Source organism: Ictidomys tridecemlineatus, chromosome 4 (assembly GCF_052094955.1).
Source record: "Ictidomys tridecemlineatus isolate mIctTri1 chromosome 4, mIctTri1.hap1, whole genome shotgun sequence".
NCBI lineage: Eukaryota > Metazoa > Chordata > Mammalia > Rodentia > Sciuridae > Ictidomys > Ictidomys tridecemlineatus.
In genome coordinates, this window is record NC_135480.1 from 1051789 (window position 1) to 1070576 (window position 18788).

The window sequence follows — 18788 nt, forward strand, 5'->3', positions numbered from 1 at the left end:
GGAACAACACAAGCAAAACTGTGAATGGGACGAGATGCTGACAAACAAATCACTGTATAGCAAATAGGAACTCAAAATGCATCAAGGTTTCCAAAGCTATAAAACCTCTACCACAAAGCAGGAAAAAATCAGAGCACTGCATTAGGCAAAAAAAAATCTCTTAGGTAGAACCAGCAAAAGAGCAGAAAAAAATCTTAAAAACAGGACTTCATCAGAATTATGAATACCCATTCTTAGAAAGAAACTTCAGGACCATACAAGACAGGAAGGAAATATTTGCAAATATCACATGTGATAAAGCACTTGTATCCAGAACATGGAAACTCTCACCAAGACACACAACTCTAGAAAAAAATGAGCAAAAGATCTGAAGAGATATTGATAGTGAATAAATACAGGCAGCACAGTAAAGAACAGTTAATATCACAAGCCATCAGAGGGATGCAAAATAAAACTCCAACCACCACAGAGACTACTACAAACCTATTAGAATGGCTACAATGGAACAAAAAACAAGACAATGTCTGACCAAGCCCCATGCTGACAAGAGGTGGGGCCACTGGAGCTCTATGTGCTGTGGGCAGCAAAACAAGATGGCATAGCTACTAGGGAACCTGCCACATGCCCCACTCTGGTAAACTAAAGTGCAGACTTTGGTTCACACAGAGCCACCCACAAACACGTTCAGGGAAGCTTCAGCCCTATTGCCAAAAACTGGAAACAACCTTGTGTTCTCCAAGTGGGTGAACAAACAATGGTGGTGCAGCCACACAAGGGTGGGAGAGGGTAGACTACACACTGCAGCAAACACAGCCAGACACTGCCACTCCAGGGGCGCTAGCTCCAACCACAGTTCGGGGTGGGTGGGGGTGCTGAATGCTAAAGGGATAGAGAGAACAGTGTGAGGTGCTGGGGAAGTTTTCAGTATTGCTTATACTCATCAAAACTCACTCAAGTGCACAAAGCCAAAATGAATGTATTCTAATGTTGATATTCTCAATAAGGCCAACTTTTGAAAAGCACTGCAAACCACAGAAAAACCTGTCACCTGCCTGCCCTTTCCAGCCACTTCGTTTCTTTCTTTCCCCTCTGAAACACCAACAAAAGCCTTTCCTCGCTGCCTGCAGACTCTCCCGACCTGCCCACACACTTTCTTCCTTGATCCGATGCCACCACAGAGCTTGTGCCAAGGACACCACTAAAGGTACCTCTGAGCCCAGCTCACCTCCGTCAGGACAGGCTTGCCCTCCCCAGGGTATCCACTTACCTCTAAACCATCCTCAAGTGAACTGCAACTCTCCTTCCTCACCATTTGTTCAACCCCACTGTTCTCCTGGGGCCAGCAAGAGACCTCTTTCCCTCACACCTAGCATGCATTCTACCAAGTGTGGCTGGTCTCCCTTCCCAGTGTGCGAGAGAAAGATCAGTACTGGAAGTGAGCCCACTCTGTCAAGGCCCCCGAGGCTAGGTTGGGACAGAAGGTGGGTGCAGGGGCTCACTGAGGGGCAGGGAGCAGGGGGCAAGAGATGGAGAAAAATCCTTTGGCCTCCACTTCTAGAAGATAGGACTGGGGAGATGGGAGAGTGACACCTACTAAGACAGAGGAGAAGGCAAGGTTGGACACGTGAGTTTCACTGGGGTTTGTTGTATCTAAAATGACCACTAGACACCAGAGAAGTCAGGGCCCTGATCTGTACCGAGGAATCCAGCTGTGGTCAGGATCTACATGGGCTACTGGAGCTACTTGCCCTGAGTGAATGGCTGGGAGGAGGAAGGCTACCGACATGACCCCTGGGGGTCCCAGGAGATGAGAATCCAACAGGGACTCTGAGCAGCCTGAGCGGCCTCCCAAAAGCTGAGAGAAGGAGGTCTGTCTATCAAAAGGGAAGAGGAGGACCGGGGTTGTAGTTTGTGGAACAGCGTTGCCTAGCATAGGTGAGACACTGGGTTCAATCCCTGGCACCAAATTAAAAAAAATACACAAAATAAAGGTTAAATTCTATTAAAAAAAAAAAAAAAAAAAGGTAGGGGGGCAGAGAAGGATACCAGGAGGACCAGAAGTGCTCCTCAGCAGCGCCCCTGATGACACAGCCCTAGGCAAGCTGGTGCATGGGGTGCAGACAGGCTGCTGCAGAGGGCTCCAGGACTCTGGAGGGAGGGAGGAGGGCCAGGGGCAGTGGACACCTCTGAGGCTCAGCCAGCTCTGGTGCTTGCACTGTGAGGCAGGGCACCTGCAGCCACCCTGCCCTACCAGACAGCAGTGCTCAAGATGCACCAGCTACAGGTGGGCCAGGAACTTCCTCAAGGCAGTGGGAAGCAGCATGCTATTTTAGAAACACATACCTGAGCAAACGTTTGAGATGAGTTATGAGGAAAGGAGGCTGGCTATGAACACCCTAACAGCAGACTAGCTGAGCACCCAGAACAGTCAAGCATCCCAGCTGGGCTACATGTTATCTGATGGCCTTCCTATAGTCCTACCTCTCCATTTTCCTCCTGGCTCTGTAGGACACCCTGGGTAGTCATAATGAGCTTCAGCCCAACAGTGTACTTTAGCTTTCATACGAAAGTCCTTTGAGCAATCCAGAGACATATACTATTTGTCAGCATGGAGCTGTAGGGCTGAGCAGGTGCCACTGACTGCAGGGCAGCAGGGCAGGGCCAGGTGAGGGAGCCGCCCACGTGGCACATGCTGGTGGGGCCACGGGCAATGCCAGTTTCCCCCTGCTGCCCTGAGGACCAGGCTCTCCACATGAAGGAGTAGTATTGGTATGGAGCAGACACCCACCAACACTCAGTAAATTATTTCAATTAATTTAGACAGAACCCTGGAAAATCATCAATAATTTTCATATGTGTTTTTTTCCCACACTAGATAGGTATTTCAGGATAAGCTGGAACCAGAAAAATTCATTTGTCTACATGGGAAAAAAGGTATAAAGGCCAAAATCCACATCCCCCCACCTGAGTATGGCCTACCTCTTGTCCTCCCCTACCCATGCCAGGTGCCCACGAATAGAGAGCCCTGGCACCCACCTGCACCACAGTGATGCTGAGGCGGCCCACAGTGCCCACTGCCCCTCCATACTGCAGCTGCTGGGCTGCCTGGGCGTCCAGTTGAATCTGCTGCTGCTGCTGCGTGGGCGTGATGCGGAGGAAGTCCTGTGGGAGCTCACCGATATATACCTTTGGGCAAGGAGAAAAGACAGAATGCATGTCACAGGCCTATGAATCAGAGCAGGGCATCAAGGAACCCCACAGCACTCCCCCTACATGCTGGGACCAGCGTCCAGCCTCCCTCCCCAGTTCCTGACCAAGCACCAGCTTGTGCTCAGCCTCAGTTTCTCCATCTACAAATGAGAGCCAGGGAACCAATGTTTCTGGCCTGATCCTTTCCAAGGCTTCCCTGCTCAGAAAGTTCTCAAAAACATATCACAGCTAAGGAAAGCTTAGAACATGTTTTAGCCACTAAAACCGAGTTCTCATTCTCAAAAAAGGCTTACTAGATGGTTTCTCGGAGTCTCCCACACTGCATGATCCACATTTCCTTGCACCACAACTAAAAACAAGGCCTGTGTACTGCAAGTCACTGGGTCAAACAAATGAGATGAAATTAGAACCTGGATCTAAAGTTATTTGAAAAACACTTTGTCTGATAAACTTCAAGTATTTCTACTTGAAACAGTTCAAATTCAAAAGAGGCCTAGAGGATAACAAGAGGCACACAGATTCAGAAGGCCTCACTGCTCTGTTTTGGCCTTTCGCCTAACCCTGTTGACCCACTTGCCCAGCTTTGAGGACAAGTGGGAGAGGGAAGGCCGGAGGACAGGAAGACTTACACTCCAGAGCAGGGATTTTCCAAGATCTAAAGGGCTCCAAGAATATCAGAGTTTACAAGAAAAACAGAGGAGACCAAAGCAAGAGTCAGCAGGAACAGACTCCTAGAGGTAGCTCTGGCTGAGATACCTAAGGCAAGAAGAGGTCAAGATCCACTAGACACTGAGGACCCAAGTGTGTATGTCCAGAGCCAGGCACCAGTGGCTTCACAGAAAGCCAGCACTGGAATTGGTCCACCTGTCTGAGGTCTTACAGTGAGAGGGCCCAGGAACAAAGTTTGGCCAGGGCAGCCCTGGAGTAAGCACAAGCCTCCTAGGAAGTGTATGCCTACAGCAAGGTGGGCCACCTGAGGTATGACACTGCTTTTCCTATGCATAGCTGGGGCACCTTCTAAAGTATCATGGGCAAGAAGTGCTGAGGAAGCCTGCCAGCCCCCAAAATTCCTGCAGGAGGGAAGGCAGGCAGGCCTGGCTGATGGAGGAGGAGCTCGAGCCCTAGTGGGTCCAGCCACCTGCCAGCATCAGTGTTGCCTATGGTGGTCCTGCTGGCCAGGATCATGCTTAAAAGAAGCCTGAGGGTCACAGAAGCAAGCACAGCCAAGCATGTTAACTGAAAACTGCTACAAGGAGCACTCAGTGGCCCAGGTGACACAACACCAAAGTCTCCACTGTGCAAACCAGTCACTCATGCTTGTTTGTTGTGGGCTTCCACTGACATATGCCAGGCAGGCTTCCAGAAAGTTCTGCATGTGGCTGAACTCCTGACATGCCCGGGAAGCACCTCTCCCCAATGGCTCTGGTCATGAAAGGTTAAGTTAGGTTAAGTTTAATTTTTTTTTTTCTAATAAGCTGATTTGGGAATAATTTTGTATTTAAAGAAAAACTCCTTGCCTGACTCCCCATCTCTGGGTTTCCAGAGAAGATAAACCAGTCAGAGGTCCAGAACAATGGGAGGGCAAGGCTGTCTTCATCAGGAGTGTCTGAGCAACCCCACCCAACCGGAGGAGGAGCTCCTGCTGAGGAGAGCACACATCCTCCACACCTCTAAGCTCTAGCACAGGCTGAGGCCAGGAGGGACCTCACCCTCACAGAAGCTCCTGCTGGAAGGGGATGCCACCGTTGAGGCCGTTGCCAGGAGATAGCTGCAGCTCCCCAGACGTGCGGCAACCTCTCCTGGGACCCTCTCATGGTGTGTTGCACAGGTTACAACGAGTCTGGGCAGAGCCTTGAGAAAGGTCCCGTGGCAGGAGACACCAAGAGCCTGTTCTTGCCGGCACATGGGAAATGCTGACAAATCCCACAGGGGCTCAGGGCTCAGTCTCCCAGGCATCTGGACCACATATGCCCATGTCTTGTGGTCCTCACACACAGCCTGCATCTGCAAGCTCTGTCACCAGCTTTGTCTACTCACTATGAATAGATTATTTTGCAGAAACAAACACATAATTGAACAAGCATAGTGATGCATGTCTGTACCCCAACCTGGGCAACTTTGTGAGATCCTGTCTCAAAATAAAAAATAAAATGGACTGAGAACTGGGAATGTAGCTCAGTGGTATAGCTCCAGGGTTCTATGCCCAGTATAGCAAGGAAAGAAGAGAGGAAAGGAGGGAGAGGAGAGGAGAGGAGAGGAGAGGAGAGGAGAGGAGAGGAGAGGAGAGCAAGAGAAAGAGAGGAGATGAGACAATACAATACTTTAGAGCTATAGTATATGGCTCTAGGGTTGCTGTCAAAAACATCTGCACCTCCTGGGAACACACCCAGTGCAGGCAGACAGGTCAGCAGGTATCCCAGCACTGGTCAGTGTGTGTGGGTGGTCCTGGCAGCTGCTGCAAAAATGGGAGTCAGGAAAAGCTGCTCACAGGGAGTCAGGAAGAGTCTCTTCTTCATCAATCTCTTGTCTATCCCCTTCTTAGGAAAGGGACCTCCAGGCAGTGGGATTCCTTTTTACTGTATTCTTCTAGGTTTTTGCTACAGAATGGGACTGCTTTTCAATGGGGTAAAAGTATATCTAAAGAGCAACTATACTGTTACTTTTCAAAAGGTTTTCTTTCATCTTAAGGTTACAAACAGGAAAGGGTAACAAGGAGAGTCTGAATGACTAGGCAGGGGAAGGGGAGCAAAGTCTGTTTACAATGGAGAAAGCCACCCACTCTGCCTAGGCCAAGTGACCATGTCTCACACTAGGGACATACTGCAGAACTCTGCCCAGTCTGCCTTCTCCAACCACCAAGATCCCCCCCAAAACAAGAGAAGCCTGAAACTCACAGATTAGAGGAGAGGTAGCAGTCACATATGAGTACAGGGTAGGGACCCCCAACAGATTCAGGGAGCAAGCAGAGTGTGGAGCTGACAGGCGAGGACCAAAGCCAGCTCTGCTCACAGTGATAGGCTCACTGATAGTAAGTGAACTAGATGAGGGTCACGGGGTACTCTCTACCATCTCTGGAGTTTTTCTTTAAATACAAAATTATTCCCAAATCAGCTTATTAGAAAAAAAAATTAAACAACCTAAAGAAAGAGAGGGGAGGGGTGTCAGCCATTGCCAAACAACAAGCAAACTGGTTATGCAACCAACACGCTGTCCACAGAAGAAAGACAAGCTTGCCTGCTGGTGCAAGTTCCTGCTGGTTTCTCAATTTAGAATGAATCCGTCCAAATGAGGACACATTTCTATACCTTAAAAAGCTACCACTGCTAACAAAATAAGTTAATGCTTCACAATTCATGGGTGGGTCCAGGTGCTGACGCAAATTCCCTCAAATTAGTGGCAGTTCTGGAGAATGTCATGAATAATCATGTATTTCAAATGTATTTTTAAAATTCAGTGCTAATCCTAAAACATATTTTTGCCATATTATGACAGAGATGTTTGGCCACATGAAAATATATGCTTTATCCTGCTCAAAGATGTGGGAATGTAAAAAGAAAATGATTAAACTTGATATCAGACACAAAATGGGTCTTTTTAATATGGTTTTGCTTAAAGTTTCAAAATAAGTAAACTGAGTTCAACACTAACAAATGATTTTAAAGCCCTTTGTAAAAACTCCAAAATTCCACTTCCAAGGACCAGTCCTGAGAAAATGCTTGCTTACAGGTGTATGAGCGCAGGTATGCTTGCTGCCTCTTTGCTTGGGAAAAGGAACAGTCATCCTGGGGTGCCAGCATGGCTGGTTCTCCCAGCCAGGAGCATCTGCCTGACATAAACCTACAAGCCCTGAAAAGGAATGAGGTGCTCTATCTTCCTAACATGACAAAGAGACCCCTGGGTCCCTGATGGAAAAGAGGGTGGGCAGAAGGGACATGCTGGGCCTCACACCTGGCACTGCCTTGTGCCTAGCCACTGAGTACAGAGCAGTGAACCAGTGGAGAGAGTGTTTGAATCCACTCCTGGGTGTGCTTGAAAGGCAGAGCCCATGAGATTTCCTGGCAGATGAAGGAGACAAGGTGGTCCCAAGGCTTTTGTCCTAAGCAACATGAAGGGAGGATTTGCCCACCTGCATGTCTAAAACATTCCAGAGGAAAGCAGAGAGCTTCTGGACTACAGGTTCTGAGTTTAGGAAAGAGGTAGGAGAGGACAGGCACCATCACCAGCACACATAAAGCCATGGCACTAAGAAGACCTCCAAGGGAGTGAGGGAGAAACTGGCCAGGTGAATGTGGTGTTGGAGCTTCTGTGATGGCTGAGTCAGAGCCAAGGGCTACTGCCCCTGGGTGCAGCCTTCCAGAGCCAGAGCCCACTGGGGATCTCTGAATACAAGACAAGCTGCTGCTGTCCCTCCTACCAGTTCCATAGCCATGCTGCCTCCCTGCCTCTTGCAGGTCCCCAGCCCCATAAACCATCGTATACCTAGCTCTACTGTCTAGCTGGTGTCAAAGCAAAGATAGTTAGGGATTTGGCCACAGTAAAAGCCAAGTTTCTGAGAAATGAAAACTGAACCACAGACACCCAGCAAGTTCACTAGTCCACAGTAGTCCCCAGACCAGGCCTGGGGCAGGCACTGCCAACACACCAACTCCACCCATCCTGTCTTAAGCCCTGAAAACAATTTTGTGAATGGTGACCAGATCAAAGACTGAGAGTTGTTGCTGTATTTAAAGTCTCAAATAATTTACATGTCCAAAATTTCAACGGGCAAAAAAGAAGCAATGACTCTCAAGAGAGGCCAGGCAGAGGTTTGAAAGGCAGGAGGAAGACAGCAAGCTGACTTTCAACATACCAAGAGGAGAAGCAAATACCAACCGCAATACCACACACAGCAGCATGGGTCCTTAGGAATTAAGATCTAAAAGAGGAACTTTAAGCAAAGGTAAAGAGAGCAGCATATATTTCAGCAAATCTCAACAAGCACTGACTGCATAAAAATGCTGTTGCTCCCTGTGGGAGGGTCAAAAAGAATGCAGGAACTATAACACAGAGCATATACAGCACCAAGGTTAGGAAGAACTCATCCAAGGCTGCACTGAGGTCTTGGCACTGACAGGAAAAGCAACTATGATGATTGACTTCAGAGCTTCATCTGCATGTTAACATTTCTAGGGTAACCACTTAAGAGAACAAAACACATTATGTATTTTCCAAACCAGCACAGAATTTAGTAATGAACTGAATGTTTTTAAACCTATGTATAATAAATCAAAAAGGAACAAATAAAATAAAGTACAAAAGTGTTAAAAACATGTATATATACTCATATATATAATCATATATAAATATATACACACACACACACACAAACACGTACATGTAACAATAAAAACTAAGAGTTTTTGGGCTGGGGATGTGGCTCAAATGGTAGCGCACTCGCCTGGCATGCACGGGGCGCTGGGTTCAATCCTCAGTACCACATAAAAATAAAAAATAAAGATGTTGTGTCCACTGAAAACTAAAAAATAAATATTAAAAAAAAAAACTAAGAGTTTTTATTGTTACATAAGAGGTTACTGGAGATTGAACCCAGTAACGCTCTACCACTGAACTATATCCCCAGCCCTTTTTATTTTTGAGACAGGGTCTCACTAAGTTGCTGAAGCTGGCCTCGAACCTGCAATCCTCCTACCTCAGCCTCCTGAGTCACTGGGACTATAGGTTTGCACTAACACACTGGACCTAGATATTTGGCTTTTTAAGAATGCAGCTGTGGGCTGGGGATGCAGTTCAGTGGTAGAGCACTTGTCTAACATGCATAAGGCCCTCGGTTCTATCCCCAGTACTGTAAAAAAGAAAAAAGAATGTGCCTGTTTGCTATTGATGATGGATATATCTTAAACATAGATTTTGAGTAAACTGTAAATCAAAGAAAAACAAACAAATAAACACTCCCTAGAAGGAAAGCAAAGTAGCCATCCTAGTATCAGACAAATGAGCAAAGGTAAAAGGTCAGAGAGGCCACCACTTCCTGGCCACAGCCCCACTTATTGGAGGCTCAGCAATGCTAAGTATGCATGTACAATTAACCTGGCCTCAGATTCCCAAACAGATGTTCACAGCAGCCAGAGACCCGAGCCAATGACCCAGCTGGTAAGCACCACTCAGCCTGCTCAGGACCTGACCATAAACATGTAGCTAGGGATGAGAGCCAAAGACTCAGGCACAGAAGGCTTGAAAACCATGGGCTCTTGGTACACTCAAGAAAAGAGACAGCCAATACAAACCTCAAAAGAAAACCCCTTCCTCTATCCCTACAATAAGGGGAAAGACTAGGCAATTAACTTTGCCTGCCCTGACACACGCTCCTTCAAGACAGACAGACAGCTCTGGCTGATGGCAAGGCTTATCGTTACAGACTAGTTCACAAATGAAGAATAGAAGACCATTTTTGAACACCACCCCTTGCCATCCCTAATGAAGCCACAAGCTTAGCAAGAGTCATCAATGAAGTCAGAGACCAACATAACCCTGGACAGGCCTGTGCCACCAGGGACCATCCGAGAGACACCCAGAGATAAGGGAAGAGATGGCCACTGATCAACTAGCATCTCTAAAAGCAGGACAAGGAACCAGAAGCAGATGACCCCACACACTGACCACTCCTGACATGAATGCCAGCCAGCCTTAAACAGGTCTCCTGCCTACATACCCACACACCCACAGAGAAACAGGACCCTCTGTCACTTCTTGTTGGAACCCCTTTGGAACTTTCTAATAGAACTAAGCAGAAGAAAGGTAGTCATTCCAAAACAGCAGCATTTTTCAAAAGTAAGGCAGATGCAATACAGGGTGTGGCATCCCTTAGTGGCTATTCAAGAAAAACTACCCTGAAGATGTACGTGCTGCTTCTCCTGAAGCAAGAACTGCACTGGTTCTGCTAACAGAAGCAAAGACTCCTTCCTTCAGACCTGTAGGATGCTAGGTACATACATGTCCTCCCTTCACCATCCCTAGCTCAAAGAAGGGACAAACGGCCCTCCCATTCCCTTTCAGATTGTCCTCTGCCCCTTTATAGCCCACAGGATTCTGCATGGGAATTCCATCCCCACCCACAGGAAGCGGTAGTCAGCCAGAGTCAGCTGCCCAAGGACAAGTTCAGGCTCTCAGGCTGGAAGACCTGAACCATGACCTAAACCCCACCAGGGGCTGACACGCAGGAGGCTGCCTGCCAGATTCCAGGATTGACCACACACACTCACTGTATCACAGGTTCTGTTTGGAAAGCCAGCACCCTGTTAATCTTCACATCTCCATAACTCCGTTTCTTGTAACAGAAAAAGTAGGGATGTAATAAACATCAATACATCCTGGCAAAAGTAAGAATTTTACTGGATCCTAGTCACTGTTGCAGCAGGGGCTATGGGCAGGTCAGCTAGCAGCAGCAGCTGCTGGAAAGGGTGAAGCTGCAGAGAGCATGTGTCCACCAAACTCACAGAAACACTGTCACTGACCAGATAAGGCTCAAGGGTCATTTCAGTCTTCCATCTATAAGACAGCTTGCTCATGGCCAAACAACATACTCCCTTCTCCATTTCCAGAACTTCCTGTTTCCAGTGGCTCCCCTCCTGGTCCACTCCATGCTTCTGTTTCCCTTTCAAGACTCAAGTTGGATATACTGCCTCAATGAGACTTACATACCCAGGCTGGGGAGCAAATTTCACAGCACCTAACTCCTGAATTGAGGCCTGGATCGTCCGAGTCACCACTTAGAGCCACCTGTTCCAGTGCTACACACCTGTGGTTCACTGAGCCATGGGTGCTCTGAATGTCATGATCATTCACACTGCTGAATATTTTAGTCACCATGTACCCCAAGTAGAGTCCAAGACTCCAGTTCACTAATAATGCCGCCTTATAGCCCAGACCCAATGTTACTGCATGCTTGCAAGTCATTAGGGTGCCCCTAAACACTTGCTTTGTCTACATGTAATATAGATAGGGAACCATGTGATCCCCCAGAACACTGAACAAGTAGAAAACTGGACCAAGCCACAGCACTGGACACCACAGATCCACTGCCTGCATTCCCAATAACTCATCAGTATGTACATTACTCCAGTTCACATGGTCACAGCAACAGAGACAGTTCCCGTCAGTAATGGTGAAGAATAACATTGGTTGTTCACTTCATTCCAGACAGACTGCACAGTGTACTAACTCGAACTCAGTCCCACCCCAGACTGAGTTTACAGGAGGTCAGGACACTCCCAGACCACACAGCAATGGAGGGGCTGTCCTGCTGGTCACTTGCTTCAGTGGAGGATATGGACAGGGGAAAGTACAGGGGAAAGCCCACATCTCTGTTGAGCAAGCCAGGTAGAAATGAGAAAACTGCCAACATGACCTGCTGTTGTTCCCTAGGGTGGCTCTGGACGAAGACATGGAAACAGTGAGCAAGGGAGGCAACCCTGACTCTCCGTACTGACTCTGGAAAGCTCCCACACCAAGTGTGACAAGTATGTCGGGAGGTTCACATCAAAGACCTCAGAAAAAGTCTGCAGCAGAGAGTCTGCTCTCTGACAACACTGTCAACACCCAGCTGTGGGGGTGGGACCTGTAAACCCAGCTTCTCTAGACTCAGTTCTGCACTCCAGGGGATGGACCGGCCAGCTCTCCAGAGGACACAGCATCACTTCGGAAACCAAGACAGGGCTCCAGAGACAATTGCAGCAGGAAGGGTCTTCCATCTTCCAGCTTCCCTGATCCCACTCTCATTTGCAAAGGAAGAAACCGACTTGGAAAGGTGACCACTAGCTGGGCCCAGAAAACGGTCCCCACTGCCCTCGCTGTGTGTGGAGGGGTGAGGGAACTGCCGCATCCGGGGCCCGCCCGGCTGGGGGTCCTGAAGGCGCCAGCTCCGGCTACCACGCGCCCAGCCCGCGAGTGGGTCCAGCCCCACCCCGAGCTTCCGCGCAGCACGGCGGGCGCGCGCCACGACCGAGGAAAGCCGGCGCCGGGCCGCCCGCGCCGCTGACGGAAGAAGCGGCCCGAGGCCGTTGCTTGAGGTTGCCGCCCCCGCCCGGCCCTCTCCGGTGGCCTCACCGGCCCGCGCTGCGTGCTGACGGTGGTTGCCATGGTGGTTCGGCGGCCCCCCACACCTCGCCGACCCGACAGTGACGCGCAGGATAAGCTCTTCCGCCCCGCCGGAGCCTGCGTGCCGACGGTTGTTCCCCAGGCCGCCGCCGTCCGTCAGGTGACGGCCGCCGTGCCCCGCCCCGGCGCGCTCACTGCGCAGGCGCAGCGCAGGCACCGCCCCTTCCGGCTTCGCCGCGCACGCGCGGTCCAGGTTCAGGGGGGCCGGGACCGGCCGCTGGAAGGCGCCTGCGCCGTGGCTCTCTCCCGCCCCGGCCGCCCGGCGAATGGCTCCCCCTCGCCTGCCTTCTGCGCATGCCCACACTGCAGCGGCGTAGGGAACTCCTCAGTTCCGGCAGGTCAGGCTACAAGCTGGGGTCTGGAGATACCATCTCCCCTGGCAGTTTCTGATGCGCTGGAGAGGATTGTTTAAGATTGGGAACAAACCATGGGCAGCTGTCCCTGCAGTCCTAATTCACTCAGAATCCCTTGGAGGTAGAGTATTTACGTGGGAACGCTAAAGAAGTGGACCCAGGGGAGACCGGCCCAGGCCTAGGGGTGGTGGGGGCCAGGCAGACCAGAGCGGTAGGCGCTTGAGGCTGGGGAAGGGTTCTGTAGACTGTACTGAACCGCATCTTTCCTTTCCAAGAAGCGATTTACTCCCAGCCCTGCCTGGCTACAGTGGACACAGCCTGTGTGGACACAGCAAAGGACCTGCTGTCTGCAGGAGAAATGCGGGCCCAAGATAATGTCAAAAAGAGGAACCTGAGTTACCCTGAAGGAGAGGCTTTTGTGACCCTTTCCACAGAATAGATCCTGGTACTCAGGAGGCTAAGGATAATTCCCTCTAACCAAAAAATCTGTAAGAACAGGTTCCAATTAGAACTGGTCAGCATGGGCCAAAGTGACCTAAAGTTGTCCTGGCCACAGGGCCTTGAAAGTCTGATGTCATCCTGCTGTCAGTCAAAAGTTAAGAGGTTGACCTGGACAGGACTTTTTGGAAACTTCTCCTGGACCCCCAATAAAACTGGAGCACACTGTCCCTCTCCTCTGTGAGAGGACCCACTCTCCCTTGAGAGTGTTCCTTTTCCACCTTCATGGCCCTTTAACAATTCGTGCTGGTTACTCACAGGACATGTTCAAAATCTTCTGAACTGATTGCAAGAATGGGGGTGTTCACGCTACCTCAGTTTCCGAGAAGGTCCCAGCCCTGTAATGAGGGGCACAGGTTTGCAGGTGAGTGGAAGAGCTGAGAGAACCCAAGTGGCCACCCTGTGTTCTGCATAGCTCCCCAGAGGGTATCATCCCTCCAATTGTGGCCTCTCAGCCCTCCCCAAGATTCTGCCAGGGAAGACCAGCCTTGGACCTCCCAGCCTATTACTCATCTAGGGGTGCTGAGCTCATTGTCTCAGTTCAGCAAATAATTGAAGAACAGGATACAGAGATAGCAAACAAGCAGCTGGTTTATTGCAAAAGTCACAGAGACAAACTTCTCCAAAGAGAAGAGGCCCCAGAGCCAGGAATGTGGTGGGGAAGTCTTGGCTTGTTCTTTTTATGGTCTCTGGAATTTCCTCCTTTCCTTACCTCCTCCCCTGTCCATGGTCTCCTCACTATTATTGATTGGTGCCCTCTCTGACAATGCATCTGTTTTAGTTTTTGTATTTGATCCCCGACTTAGGGGCATGAGTACAGAAGTATCTGTCTGATTGGGTCCCCTGCTTATGTCCACGAGCATTTTTGTCAAGCAGGAAGTTGACCTCATCAGAAAACTCTCTCCATGCTCATTTGCTCTGGCCCTGCCCCCAACCTCCCTACTTGCGATCTTGCCCTGGCTGCTAAGGCCCTTCTTTATCTCCCTCATGCCTGGGCCCATCTTCTCTGCACTCCACACAGGACTACAGTATAGCATGAAGAGTGAGGTTGTGTTCTTTATTTCATTAATTTGAAGAATAAAATCCATGGACACGTGGGGCTGGGACTGGGGCCCAGCGGTAGTTCACTTGCCTGGCATGTGTGAGGCACTGGGTTCAATTCTCAGCACCACATATAAATATATAAATAAAATAAAGGTCTATCAACAATTTAAAAAAATTTAAATCAATGGACACAAGGGTAAGAGCAAAGTCACAGGCTTTACTAGAGTAATAGAAAGCAGTGCTCCCAAAGAGGATGGGGTCCCCAGAGAAGGATACTAAAGAGAGGCTACTGTCTAGGGGTTTATATAGATCTATAAGTTTAAAGAAGTCAGCCCCATGCCCAATCCTGGGTAAGGCATTCAGTGACACAATGTATTCATACAGCTTTAGTCCAAATGTTGATATGAAAAGATCAATCAGTCATTTCCCCTTCTTTGGAGAGGCATGGACCCATCCACCTCACCCCCAGTCACATAGGTCCTGATTTTAAAAGTTTCTTACCAACTATCTTCAGTGCTGTGTGTGTTCTACTGCCCAGGAAGATACCCAGGGGCCCACCTCCCTATTCTCCCAGCCTCTCTCTTCCTCCTGACATCATTACCCCCCCCCACATCTGTAGCAGTAACCCTAATTGCTGTGAGGGAATTTGGGTAATGACCACTCTAACTTTTTTAGGCTGAAAGCGGGTGTTGAAAAGGGAAGAACAGTCAGGGTCTTTGTACAGAGTCCTTTCTAATGGGCCCCCAGATAAGTGAGGTGGTACTTCCATGGTAGATAGCATCTCCATGACCATCTAGAGGTAACAGAATCTTCAGGAGACTCGTGCATCAGGGCAATACAGAGGTCCATGGTGAGAGTTGGCAGGTGACTGGACATGGTCTACTTAGGATGAGGATCATGCCAATACAACAATAAGCAAGACAGCAAAGCATTATTTTTTGCAAACAAATAGCACAAAAACAATCACTGTTGGGGCTGGGGTTGTGGCTCAGAGGCAGAGTGTCGTCTACCATGCATGAGTACTGGGTTCGAGCCTCAGCACCACATAAAAATAAAGATATTGTCATAGTTAAAAATAAAAAAACTAATCAGTGTTAGTCTAAAGACCATGAGCATAGTAACTTGTTAAAAAGTGTGGCCTGACACAGTGTTTATACTAGTGAGCGCAGGCCAATTAAGGCTTCAGAAACATCAACGAAGCTGTTAAAGACATATGTGCAACTCTAAATTTTTGTAGTGGCACAGGTTCCCCTTGAGCTATGGAATGCCATCTGATTTTTGTAAAATAGCTTTCTCATTGGCCTTACCTCTGTGTTAGCAGAAGGGTCCCTTTAGTTATGTCACTTAGGACTCTCTTGGTAAAGTTAGCTAGAGCTTTCATGCACCACATTACATCTTTTAGAGCAATCCAGGAGACAAATATCAGAGCTAAATAATTACACCAGTGAAAATCATATTGTGCTCTCCTATTTGGGAGTTAGGAAAACACTGTAGGTCTCAAACTGACTCAGAACAAGCCTAGCACACTGGCATCTTTTGTGGTAGTTTTCAGACACTCCTGTATAAGAGTCCCCCCCTTTTTTTAGCCTCCCAGTTTAACTTACTTTTGGGGGGAATGACACAAGTGTACATGTCAGGTTACATTGAAAGAACCATGTTGTTATTTTTTTTTAATGCTCATGTATGGCTGTGCTTTGCTTATAATTCTCCTGCCAGGTATTTGAGGCCAAGTTGGTCAAAAGTTGACCCTGTTCTCATCTACTGTTAGGAATCAGCAGCGGTTTACCAGGGATCGCTCTTGGGGACCTTTGAGAAGACTCTTGGCTCCTTCAGCTTTCCTCGACCAGTCATGCCATCTGCCGACCACACAGGGCTTCCTTCAGAAGTATCAGGGATACTTCCTCCTCCAATACTCCTCTTCTTTGCAAAATATGCACTGTCTGGCTTCCTGTTCTCTAGGGTCTCCACACTCACCCTGATGAAGGGGTCCAGTGCCTCCTCAGGTTCAGGGCCCTCAGAAAAGTTCCACCATCCCCTGAGCTCCAGCTGACCTTAGTCGGCAGGGGCCAAAATATTGGCTGCTTTTCCTTGGCCCTTTTACTTCCTTGACTTTGATCTCCAAGTTTTGGAGAGGCCATTTCATCATTTTGAGGTAGGAGTAGTGGGTTTTAATTTCAATATCTGTAATTTCATAGTCACTCTCTTTCATTAATTAGGGACAGTTTTAGTACTAAAAGTCAGCATTACTTTCTATCTGTTCTGATGCCGATGGTTTATTGTCTTAAATCAACTCAGGTTGGTCCATTAGAAGAAGTAATTTTCTAAAATACTAACAGGCAACAATTATAAAGTAGTACGAGGATTTAGTTCATGTAATAGCTTCAAACCAAGAGACCTGGTATTGATAATAGTGCTTAGGTATATTGATATCTATTTCACGTCTACAAAGACCAATTTATGAATGCATCACATATAAAATCCTTTTCATATTTTGTTTTTTTTGCAACTCTCTTATAATCTTAAAGACCTTTTATAATCTACTCAAACCTTTCCTTGGTTTGCATTATATCCCTTATTTACTTTGAAATCACAGTAATCTTTATAACAAAAAAAATCTATCTTTTGAACACAATCTTAAATAAGCTTAATTCTGGCCTGTTTTGGAGCCATACTAACATGGAGTAAGGTGAGAGGCAGAGCCTTAACTCAGGTGAGATATCAGAAATGGACATTATCTAATATATACATGCATCTCATTTATATAATAATAAAACATTTATGTAGTTAAAGAAAACAGATATAAGCCAGGTTTTTAAATGTCAATGTGGTCCTTTCATGTCAGATACAATGTATCAAAGAGCCTTCATTCATTACCATGCCTATATTAAACATACATAGCTTCCATTTTACAAGCTTTTACATAACACTTAGACAAAGCTGAGGCAAACATACTTTGTTTTTTATTTGTATACATGTCTTTAGTCACATAAGTCTAGAATGACAGATGTATTGTAATATCCTAAAATAACAGTTGTTTCTTTAACCAGAGCTACAAAACAATCATTTTAAAAATTTAAAATAGGTATGAACCCTAGTTCATAAAACCTAATAGATACAAGAAGTTATCTTGATAAACAAGATCAGATCAATGTTTTTAAAAATCTTGTCCTTTTCCCTCAGTTTAATAAATGTAGACTTGATTTCAGTTTCAAATCTCCCCAAGCTACTAAATTGAAAAAGCTGAGCTCTATGGAGGTCTGGATATGTTAGCAGAAAGACTTCCCAATCTCACACATCTAAATTCAAGTGGAAATAAACTGAAAGACATCAGCACCTTGGAACCTTTGAAAAAGTTGGATTGTCTGAAGAGCCTGGATCTGTTTAACTGTGAAGTCACTGATCTGAATGGTTACCGAGAGTGTGTTCGGACTCCTGCCCCAGCTGACCGACCTGGACGGCTATGATGCAGAAGACGGGGAAGCCCCCTGACGCAGATGCAGAGGTGGATGGTGAGGATGAAGAAGAGGAGGAGGAAGAAGGAGAAGATGAAGAAGATGAGGAGGATGAGGATGGTGAGGAGGAAGAGTTTGAGGAAGACGATGAGGAAGATGGGGGTCAGCAGGGAGGAAGAAGAATTTGGGCATGATGCAGAAGTAGATGAAGATGAGGAAGACGAGGATGAGGATGAAGAAGGGGAAGAAAGTGAGAAAGTTGAAAAGAGGAAGAGAGAAACAGATGATTAAGAAGAAGATGATTAAGACCCAGAAAAACCGCAAAACGGAACTGTTCAGTCTTGGTTGGACTGCTCATGGATTTGATAGCTGTTTAAAAAAGAAAAGAAAAAAAAAAAGGTAGCTGTGATACAAACCCCAGGATGCCCACCTACCAAAGGGCCAAAGAAGAGTTCCTGTGACATTCCGCCTTCCTCTTTTTAGTCCCTCTTGTAATCCACCGCCAGCTTGGGGAGTTTGCCCCAACAAAATTGTGAGCATTGTTAGGTTTTTTGTGTAAGACTCTTGCTGTAGCATGGGTAGCTGTGATTGGTGAGTCAACTGTCCGCAGCTAACAGTTACACCGAGATTGTAACAGCGTTTTTACTTTCTGTACAACCAAAAAGCTTTGTAAATAAAATCTTAACATTTTTTTTTAAAAAAATCTTGTCCTTTTTAAGCACAGAGAGAGAATTAGACTTTGTTTTATATTGGTACATTAAAAGGTGACCTTAGAAAATTCCTTAACTTCAACTGTCTGTACTGAGGACATGCAACTTAATCACATGAAAAAATTTTGAGATATACCTTTTACAAACTTTTTGTAATTTACTTAGACACTCTGTAATTTGTTTGCAGAAAAGTAGCTTTGTCCTGTCTCACTTTCTTATTTTGAACTATAGGATAAAATAATTACTTTACCATACCAGATATCTTTCAGAAACATTTTTCCTTATAAAGAAAATATATTTTCTTATCTACAACTTTTTACATTTAAAAAAATATTTATTTGTAGATGAACATACAGTATCTTTATTTA

The 18788-nt window shown here is 47.0% G+C and overlaps 1 protein-coding gene and 1 pseudogene across 2 annotated transcripts in view; one reads left to right on the top strand and one right to left on the bottom strand.

Moving 5' to 3' along the window:
- The window catches only part of Tollip (toll interacting protein), a 29095-nt gene extending 16598 nt beyond the window's left edge, over window positions 1-12497 (bottom strand). The window contains exons 1-2 of the mRNA XM_005340757.5: window positions 12313-12497; window positions 3037-3186 (exon numbers count right to left, since the gene is read on the bottom strand). Coding sequence (XP_005340814.1) covers window positions 3037-3186; window positions 12313-12345 — 183 coding nt within the window. The 5' untranslated portion in view covers window positions 12346-12497. The remainder of the gene's footprint in view (window positions 1-3036; window positions 3187-12312) is intronic.
- Window positions 12480-18413, top strand: LOC101968797 (acidic leucine-rich nuclear phosphoprotein 32 family member B pseudogene; annotated as a pseudogene). The gene is made up of 3 exons (XR_013437274.1): window positions 12480-12837; window positions 13475-13578; window positions 16027-18413. The product of XR_013437274.1 is annotated as an acidic leucine-rich nuclear phosphoprotein 32 family member B pseudogene (transcript).
- Window positions 18414-18788: the final 375 nt, after the last annotated feature.